The sequence below is a fragment of the Octopus bimaculoides genome, chromosome 27 (assembly GCF_046866305.1).
Source record: "Octopus bimaculoides isolate indiv1 chromosome 27, ASM4686630v1, whole genome shotgun sequence".
NCBI lineage: Eukaryota > Metazoa > Mollusca > Cephalopoda > Octopoda > Octopodidae > Octopus > Octopus bimaculoides.
Window position 1 is genome coordinate 1254039 of NC_142954.1, and position 11082 is coordinate 1265120.

General features: G+C 40.1%; 1 protein-coding gene across 1 annotated transcript; it reads right to left on the minus strand.

The window, feature by feature from the left end:
* Positions 1–3148: 3148 nt before the first annotated feature.
* On the minus strand, positions 3149–10822 carry LOC106867793 (large ribosomal subunit protein eL13). Its single transcript, XM_014912785.3, has 4 exons — positions 9477–10822; positions 7001–7254; positions 6656–6829; positions 3149–3396 (listed from the first exon to the last, which is right to left on the minus strand). The coding sequence occupies exons 2-4, from the start codon at positions 7244–7246 to the stop codon at positions 3181–3183; spliced, it is 636 nt and encodes a 211-aa protein (XP_014768271.1). The 5' UTR covers positions 7247–7254; positions 9477–10822; the 3' UTR covers positions 3149–3180.
* Between the last annotated feature and the right edge of the window lie 260 nt (positions 10823–11082).

Below are 11082 nucleotides of genomic sequence, written 5' to 3' on the forward strand. Positions count from 1 at the left end.
TGTACACACACACAAACACATATATATATACATACATATATATCTTATACTATTAAGAGTAGATATTAGACCTTGATCTTAGCCATATACATAAATATACATACATATACATGTATATATATATATATGTATGTATACATACATATGTGTGAGTGTGTGTATATCATACTCAAACAAGCATGTTACTTTACTGGTTCAACCACTGAGCTGTGGCCATGCTAGTACATAACAAATACACACACACACAAACACACATATATATATATACTCTTACTTGTCTCAGAAACAGCATATAAACATTGAGATATAGACGAGCGTTTACACATAATTTTCACCACCCCAATATCTAAATAACAAAAGAAAGCACTTCACACACACACATATACAGAAACTTATACTCACAGACACACAGACAGAAATATCTAGACATGATAATTCTAGAAAGGAAAAAGGGAAAAGACTTTCTGCGTCAAAATATTGTTTCCTACTACTGCTGCTGTTGCTGTTGTTGTTGTTAAGGTGGTGGGCTGGTAGAATCGTTAGCTTGCCGGGCAAAATGCTTAGTGGTCTTTATGTTCTGAGTTCAAATTCCACAGAGGTCGACTTTGCCGTTCATCCTTTCTGGGTCGATAAATTAAGTACCAGTTGCGTACTGGGATCGATCCATTTGACTACTGCCTCTCCCACAAAATTTCAGGTTTTGTGCCTCCAGTAGAAAGGATTATCATTATTACTACTCCTACTACCACTATTATCATTATTATAAATTAATTTGTTTATTTTTTTCTGTAAATAATTATTCATTATAAAGAGAAAAAAAAATCAATAAATAAACTAAAACATTTTTTGTTTTTTGTATATTTTTTTCATTTTTTACTTGTTTCAACCATTGGACTGTGGTCATGCTGGAGCAGCATCTTGAAGGGGTTTGGGTCGAAGAAATCGACTCCAGGACATATGTAGTTTCTCTAAAGTCTGCTACTTATTCTATCGATCTCTTTAGCCAAACGGCTACACTATGGGGATGTAAACAATCCAACATACTTGTGCAAGTGTCTTCTACTATAGCCTCCGGCTGACCAAACACGGAAATTGAAAGAAGCCCGTCGTGTATGTATGTATATATATAGAGAGAGAGCTAGATCTCGTGTTCGACAGCCTGCTAACATTGATAGAGCTCTTACCCCTGCTGGCGACAAAGGGACTCTCACTCAGAGTAAAAGGCGGACTGTATGACGCATGCGTACGAACAGCCATGCTACATGGCATTGAGACATGGGCTGTAACTGCTGAGGACATACGTAAGCTCGCAAGGAATGAAGCCAGTATGCTCCGTTGGATGTGTAATGTCAATGTGAATACCCATCAGAGTGTAAGTATCTTGAGAGAAAAGCTGAACATTAGAAGCATCAGTTGTGGTGTGCAAGAGAGACGATTGCGCTGGTATGGACATGTGGTGAGAATGGATGAGGATAGCTGCGTGAAAAAGTGCCACACCCTAACAGTTGAGGGAACCCGTGGAAGAGGTAGGCCCAGGAAGACCTGGGCTGAGGTGGTGAGGCAAGACCTTCGTACATTGGGCCTCATCGAGGCGATGACTACTGACCGAGACCTTTGGAAATGTGCTGTGCGTGAGAAGACCCGGCAAGCCAAGTAAGATCGTTGCCAGTGCCCCTGGACTGGCTCTTGTGCGGGTGGCACATGAGATGCACCATTTTGAGCGTGGCCGTTGCCAGTGACCCTGGACTGGCTTGTGCGGGTGGCACATAAAAGACACCATTTCGAGCGTGGCCGTTTTCATGCGGGTGACACGTAAAAGCACCCACTACACTGAGTGGTTGGCGTTAGGAAGGGCATCCAGCTGTAGAAACTCTGCCAAATTAGATTGGAGCCTGGTGTTGCCATCCGGTTTCACCAGTTCTCAGTCAAATCGTCCAACCCATGCTAGCATGGAAAGCGGACGTTAAACGATGATGATGAACTGCAGCTGTAATCTAAAGTAATACAAGTATCTGTAAGATACCGGAATACTCAACCACTTGCATTATAACACAATGAATGAGTTGATGTTACAGTTTCCATATATAAATCAAACGGATTTTAGCTGAACCTATTGAAGCTAGTGAACAGGGGAGACAACTCTTACATCAATTACCTCCCTTTAAATCTTCCCCCCCCCCCCCACCTCGGAAACCGGCAATCATTCTCTTCTCGAAAATATAATTCCATTTAAATAATGCATTATAATCGCATCTTGCCCGATCCAGTCAGAAACGAGTGTGGCTGTGCGGTGAGAAGTTTGCTTCCCAACCACAATATTTTCGTGAAAAAAATGATTGCCGGTTTCCGGGGGGGGGGGGGGGGGGGGGGGGGAGGAATTTAAAGAAAGGTAATTGATGTAAAGAGTTGTCTCCCCTGTTCACTAGCTCCAGCGAAAACCCGTTTGATTTATATATGGAAACTGTAACATCAACTCATTCATTGTTATAATGCAAGTGGTTGAGTATTCCGGTATCATATAGATACTTGTACTGCTTTAGATTACAGCTGCAGTTCATCCTCTGTTATAAATGGATATATCAATGTTAGCAGGTCGTCGAACACGAGATCTAGCTCTCTCAGTATACACACACACATACATATATACATACACGACGGGCTTCTTTCAATTTCGGTGTTTGGTCAGCCGGAGGCTATAGTAGAAGACACTTGCACAAGTATGTTGGATTGTTTACATCCCCATAGTGTAGCCGTTTGGCAAAAGAGATCGATAGAATAAGTAGCAGACTTTAAAGAAACTACATATGTCCTGGAGTCGATTTCTTTGACCCAAACCCCTTCAAGATGCTGCTCCAGCATGACCACCAACAGTCTATTTTAATTCTCTGCCATTCCACAATGATCTCAACCCATGCCATTTCCTTTATACACGTATCCCTTCTTTAATCCACTGAGCCTCTTTTCCCAATGCCTTGTGAACCCTTTTGATACCAACCTGCCTGAAATTGCCCCATTGGTTTTATGCTAACACTTTCCAAGTAAAACCCTTCAATCAAGATTTCATGTGAATCTGTATTTGAAACACCTGCTGAATCATTCTCCCAAATACACAAACACACACCTGTATAGAAAATGACAAGACAATCAATTCACTGAAACATTTATTCATACAAAGCCAGTCTATTTCTTCTTAGATTCCTCTTCAGCTGCCAATCTCTCGGCTATCTTCTGTCTTCGGCCAAACATACGTTTGTCAATGCGGGCAATCTTGATTGTGTGGTGAGCCTTGAATCTCCTCATGTCTTTGGTGAGCACCTGTGGTTTGTCCTTCCTCACCTTGTTCACAATTGGCATCAGTTTGCCCTTCAATTGGGTGGCCAACTTGATCTCTTCAGACTGCAGATGAAACAAGAGAGAGAAATTAGAAAAACGATTAATTGGTTAGTTGACTAATAAGAAAGAAATGATACTTAACCGGTGTGTGTGTCATTATTGGGATAGGATTAAAAAAACGAGTTAACTTTTAACCCCTTAGCATTTAAACTGGCCATGTCCTGCCAAAATGTTAACCAGCCCTTACATCTATCCTACAATATCACTGTTACTTGATTCTCCTGTATTTTCTTTTGTCAAAGCCAGGAACTTTTCCAGCACCACCTTATACATCATCGAAATCCCCAAACCATGTGAATAAATATTAGATTTGGCAAAGCAAGCTAAATAAGGATTAGGTCCCAAGGTGACACTTATAATTTTCCATTCAGCATGACACCCAGAAAGTCCCGCAAGCCACTGGCCATTCGTGAATGATCTAATTGCTCAATCTGCTAGAAACAGCAACCAAACCACACTTTCCCATGGAGATGAAACATTGCACACAGTCTTAGGTATAGAAATAAATGATCACAGCTGGGCCGGGTGATGAAATGCTTGTTTGCTCAAGGTTAACCCAAACCTTAATCAGAAAGATTACCCACCCTCATCTAAAGTTGCTATGATGACCAATATCCTCAGATAAATAATGGGTGTTTGTTTGTCCATCTCGGAAGATCAGAGGGGTACATGATTTATCATCATAGGATCAGTCAATGAAACCAAACCAAAACAACCAATGAAATACCATTTTCAACATACCCCAGCATGGCCACTGCCCAATGACTGAAACAAGTAATAACATCAGCCTGACAGTCCCCAGATGCACAAGAGGCAAGTGCCCCTTTTTCCCACCCCCAAACCATGAACGTACAAATCCCACCCCAAACCATTGATGACCGATTGCTTCAGAGACCAAAGTCTGCACAGAAAGAGATTAGTAGACCACTCATCTTGAGCAAGAGATTTAGCCCCACCTCAGAGCAGCTGTGCTGACCAATATCCTCAGATAAATAATGGGTGTTTGTTTGTCCATCTTGGAAGGTCAGAGGGGTACATGATTTATCATCATAGGATCAAGAAACAGCACAACATAACACCAGAAATCCCTCCCCAAACACACCGAGACTGTATATCACATCATACAACAATAAATCCACCTCGTATTACAATAGAGATTGCTTTTAACCACCCTGGGGTAAAATAACTGTGATGACCAAAATCCTCAGATAAATGGGTGTTTGTTTGTCCATCTTGGAAGGTCAGAGTGGTACATGAATTATCATCACTGGATCAGTCAACAACATGTTACCATATCGTGTGTGTGTGTGTGTGTGCTTTTGGCGCAAATGTGGCTGTGTGGTAACAAGTTTGCTTCCCAAACACATGGTCCCAGGTTCAGTCCCACTGCGCGACACCTTGGGTTACTGTCTTACTCTCAGGCCAACAAAAAAGCATTGAGTCGATTTGGTAGACAAACAGGAATAAGCCTGCCCTGTGTGAGTGTGTATACACACATTTGTGTGCAGGTGTCTTGTGTTTACGTCCCTGTAATTTAGTGGTTCGGCAAAATAAACTGATAGGATAAGTACCAAGCTTAACAAAAATAAGTCCCCGAGTAAATTTGATCGACTAAAACCTTTCAAGGCAGTGCCCCAGCATGGCCGCAGTCAAATGACCACTGACCATACCTGACCTCTCACACCTACCCTACAATGTCATTCTAAGAATATACAAACACATCATTGAAATCTTCAAGCTATAAGCTCATACATTGTTAATTCAAAACAATGGGAATAAATAAGCATTACATTCGACAGAGACACCCGAGTGCTAAAGGGTCAAGGGATCATTTGGAAGTATCAAAAAAAGCTGTGCTGGCCAAAATCCTCAGATAAATGGGTGTTTGTTTGTCCATCTGGGAAAGTCAGAGGGGTACATGATTTATCATCACTGGATCAGTCAACAACACGTTATCAATATGTGGATACACATATATTTCAAACCAGACATAAGCAACCTATGGCCTGCAAGATTTTCTGAATGGCATGTCTAACGAAAAATCACATGGAAATTTTTCAGCAGTGGGGACCACCGCATAAGGAGTGGCCCATTTACAAAAAAAAAAAAAAGTTTGGTATGATGAATTAATCTTGCATCATCTCATAGCTTAGACATTTTGATGATGTGATTATATTGAGAATGACATTGTGGGGAAAGAGGATCTGACCAGCTTGAACACAAAAACAAGGAATATTCAGGACTGATGTACATCCTAATGAGCTAAACTTGTCACTATAGATGTGTGTGTGTGTGTGTGTGTGTGTGTATACATATATCTATATACACTCACACACACATATACATGCCAGGTCCGCCTGACTGGCTCCTGTGCCGGCAGTACGTAAAACATCACCATCCAGCTGTAGAAACACTGCCAGATCAGATTGGAACCTGGTGCAGCCACTGGCTCTCCAGACCACAGTTAAACCGTCCAACCCATGCCAGCATGGAAAAGAATGTTAAACGATGATATATATATATATACATACACACACACGCACACACTCATGTCTAGTTCAAATTATTCTGTCAAATGTAATTGCTTATTTATTTACATTGCTTTTAAATATGACCTTACCAAGAAACAGATGAAGGCCTGTGACAGGAAGGGCATCCTTCCAGCCAGAGAAATATCTACCTCAACAAATGCTATCCGAACCATGTAAAAGTGGATATTAAATGATGATGATGGTGGATGCAATTAAATAGCTGTGCTGACCAAAATCCTCAGATAAATGGGTGTTTGTTTGTCCATCTTGGAAGGTCAGAGTGGTACATGAATTATCATCACTGGATCAGTCAACAACATATTTAGCTATACTTTAATCCTTTAGCATTCAGCTTCCTCTGTCAAATGTAATTCTTATCTATTCCCATCGTTCTGAATTAATCATGCATTATCTCAGGGGGCTTCAACATTATGATGCGATTGTGTATATTTTTAGCATGACATTGCGAAGTAAATGTGAGAGGTCAAATTGGGTCGGATATTGCTAGAGGATTAAGCGAACAGGGATGTCATTAAGTGAAACCCCAGCTATGATGGACGAACAAAGGCCATATTAACACAGATAGCTTATACTGTAGTTCAATGTTTAGGCTGTGCTTGACCAGAGTCTGAACAAAATGCCCATTAGGTATATTACACCAGCAAACTTAAGCTACACCACACAGATTCTATAATGAAAAGAAAGAAAGAAAGAACCAAAGCCATATTCACCGAAGAATCTTTCTTGCCAGGTTTGCTCATCTTCCTGGGGAACAGAATCAATCTGGATTTATATTCCTTCAGTCTCTGGGCGTTAGCTTGGAGCTCCTCAGCAGACATGCTGCGTCTTCTGTAATCAACAGCAATTCCAATTGTTGGGGCTTCCCTCTTGCTGATGCCAGCTTTCTACAAACACAGAGAAATAAAAAAAAAAAACAACAAAACTAGGATTACGTATGTGGAGGAGAGAGAGAGAGAGAGAACCAACACCAATGAGAAGTATTGTAATGCTGGGGTAATTCGGAGGAGAATCACAGATCTTTAAGAAAAAAAGAAATCAACTTCAAACTGACTTACCCTCAACTCTTCAATAGTGAAACCACGTCCAGCACGGACACGCATGTTGTATTTGATGGAAGGACATGTAACGATTGGCCGAAGGGGGCCAGCGGCTGGTCTGGGAGCTACTTTCCTCGCTTTTATCATCCTCTTCCTTGCTCGGCGTTTTTTGCGCATTGGCTGGTCAAACCAGGTTCGGACATAGCGCTGCCAGTCCTTGTGAAAATGGCCATTTGGCACCGTTTGGTTTCCAAGACGTGCCATAGTGATAACTGAAACAATAATAAAAATGGCTTTAAATTTGGGGCCAAAAGGGTCAAGTCAATTGCATCAACCGGTACCTATTTTAACTGACCCTGAAAGGCAGCCAACCACAGCACAAAGACAGACGACTTTGCCTTTCAGGGTAGACAGAGTAACACTCGAGGATGGGGGGTGGGGTCGATGAAATTGACTTACACCATCCTCCGAAATTGCTGGCTTTGTGGTTCCGGTGCGCGCACTCGCGCTAGCTAGTCGTGACTAGTCGATCCTAGTATCAGTTCATGAGGGACATTACAAGTAATTATCTTTTGCGTAACCCCTACCAATTTGGTGGACTTGGGCAGATCGTAGAAATAGATGAATCTTATGATGTGCAAATACAATGGAGGATGGGATAGAGGGGGATAAAAATAGGTTTTTAGTCTTTGTACCTGACTGTTCTTCTGAAACTCTTCTACCATTTATTAAAGAATTTATCAAACCAGGGACGAGTATATGTTCTGATTGTTGGAGTGCGTCCTACAATGGGATTACTGAAATAGATGCGACACCAAAATACACCCTGGAAGGACGTAAAACGACGTTTTAAGAGTAAGATAGGGAAGATTAAAAAAAAAAAATTATTTACTGTTTTATTTACTTTTACATTATTTTGCGCATACGCGCATCGGGACCACTCTTCTTGAATAGTACCGAATCGTCTTCGAGCCAATGCAATATATGAGCAACATTTTTTCGAGAAGCGGGCCGCACGAGACATGTCTAGCCATCAGGTGGGCCGCATTACTAAAGGTAATTTTTTGCATCAAAAGTCCTTAGTCGCAGGTGGCCCTATAATTGGTAGACCTGCTAGAAATAGCAGCTAAATCTTTATCCGATCAGACGTCTTTACAGAAAAAAAGCACTTTGGATAAATTCCAAGCTCCTAAGTAGGAAAACAAACGCGGAAAAGGATCGCGGGTTCTGGTTTTAGGGAACATGAATAAAGAATGTGAATTTTACCCATTTGGCTGTCACGTACACGTGTACATAAATGAAAAATTAAGCCCCTCTTTTCTTTTTTTTTCATCATATATACATCATTATACACTGACCTCAGCCCAACATATTCACAACAAAAACTTATCAGCTGACCTGCTAGAAACAGCAGCCAAATCTTTATCAGATCACACTCAACGGTCTTTGAAGAAAGAAATAAACATCTAAATGAAAATTGGTTTCTGATCTTGGATGACATCGATACAGAATAATGAACCTTAAGCATGTATGTTTTAAGTTTCGCTGTTTAACTTCACGAGTGTATATTTTTCAGTTAAAAAAATTAGACCCTTATAATATACATACATCATATACAATCACCTTGTTCGCAACACTTAAACATTTCTAGTAAAATCTATGCTGGCCATAAACTACATCTATTAAATGCAATGGAGTTTAAAAGATCGGGAACCGAAGCGATTTAAAATGGTTTGAACAGGTGCCCTGCTAGAAATGGCAGCCAAATTTTGATCAAATCACACTGAACGGTCTTTAAAGATAATAAATAGACACATTGGATAATACAATGTCCTTATGTAGAAATTGATAAAACGTTAAAAATGAAGACTGGGTCCTGCTTTTAGCTGACATGGATATAGAATGAAAATCTCATGTACACGTGTGTGTATAACCTTCGGACCTTCATCGATCAATATACACTCAACTACATTAAATCCAACTTGTTCCCAAAGCTATTAATAGTAAAATGTACCCTGGCCATATCTATATCTGGCGATCGCCCTATATCTATATATATAAAGATATATAAAGTGCGATGTCAAAGCTGGTGGCTCACATGTGCGACTGGAGGAATATAATAAGAATCTATCTTCGATTGCTGGCACTTTTAATAAAGATTCAGGGTTTATATGAATTTTAAATCTTAATTATTTCATTCGAAGCATAGGAAATAAATAAAAAAAGGTTTAAAACGTGAAAAAAAAACGGCGGAATAATCGACGATGGAAGAAGAAATATTTGAGAAATCCACAATGCGGTGGCAACAGGAGAGAAAGTGTGGATAAAAATCGGTTATTATTAAGTGTTTTAGGGATGAAAATATGGTAAAATGAAATTTGGGTATTTTAGTTAGAGAAATATAATCAAAATATGTTTAAATGATATATTTTCGCAACAAGATGAAAAGAGATTTTGTGAAAATATTGAGGGAACGAGAAGACTGCGTACTCACACGAATGATGTTAAACCGGAAAAGGAAGCTGTACTTTCAAAGGGGAGATAACTGGCAATATATATAGTAATGTCGTTTGAGAAACTCTGATTATAAGTTGCTGTTTTAATTATGTAATATTTCTACCTGGTATGGGGAAGCATAAGACAGAGTTAACGCGGTTTATAATTTTAACCCAACCTGACAATAAAAAGCCAAATTTTACAACAGTTTAAACGTGTTGACTGTTTCAGTAGATTCCGATAAACGTTGTGGTATGCGACCAGTTGTGGAGGCGCAATGGCCCAGTGGTTAAGGCAGCGGACTCGCGGGCATAGGATCGCGGTTTCGATTCCCAGACCGGGCGTTGTGAGTGTTTATTGAGCGAAAACACCTAAAGCTCCACGAGGCTCTGGCAGTGGATGGTGGTGAACCCTGCTGTACTCTTCCACCACAACCTTCTCTCACATTTACTTCGTGTTTCTGTTGTGCCTGTAATTCAAAGGGTCAGCCTTGTCACACTCTGTGTCACGCTGAATATCCCCGAGAACTACGTTCAGGGTACACGTGTCTGTGGAGTGCTCAGCCACTTGCACGTTAATTTCCCGAGCAGGCTGTTCCGTTGGTCGGATCAACTGGAACCCTCGACGTCGCTTACGATGGAGTGCAAACAAATGCGACCAATTAAGGCACCTGGGTGTTGAATTGATGTCTTTTGGGGCGGAATTCTGTTTTAAGCACCCTATATATAATCCCTCGTAATTATTATTATTTTTTTTTTTGAATTTTCAAAAAGGTTTTCGAATTTGTGTCCTACACACGGGAATTCGTTTAATTATTCAAAGCTAAAGAGCATTTTTTCGTGTACGTGTGTAATTAATGGACTATTTAGCTGTTATTTTTTAGCACATCCCACGACCACCTGATTCCGTACTCCTTTGTCAATCTGACGTATTGATGCTCTTCAATATCTTTCTCCTCATAAACACATTTAATGGTCTGTTGCTGGGATTTAAGCTAAGAATTCGTTTGATTTAGGAAGCACCAACAAACTGAAATTTCTTCGTTTCGAAGGGGATTTTACAGATTTCTTTTTTCACAGTGCTCTTGGAAATGTTCTGATCTATCTTAGCAAAAAAATTTGCGAAAATGATGTCCCTTTCCCCCTGCGACCGATTTTGTGGGCACTACATACGATGATCTTGTGGGGCACTACGCACTTAAGAACTATAGCAGAAACCTTTTTTGGTAAAAAAAAAATTTCAGACGAAAAGGTGTGTGATTAAAGGAAGATGTGGCTGTTGTTTCTAGCCTTTTGTAGACGGAGACTAAAAGCCCGTCGTCTACGTGTGGGGGTTTGCATTTGTCCACCACCACTCGACAACTTTTTTGATGTCCCTCAAAAGATTCCTCACTGATGAAAATGACAAAGCATAAATTAAATTTTAAATTTCATATTTATTTTTATTCTCAATTTTAATTTTTTTAATTGTTTAATTTCAATTATATTTTTAATCAAGATGATTTAAAAAAATTTTCTTATATCTTTTGCATCGTTTTTCGAAACGTACGTGATAGAGAGACACTACGATACATTCTCTGGAAGTCAGACACTTATTATACCAAT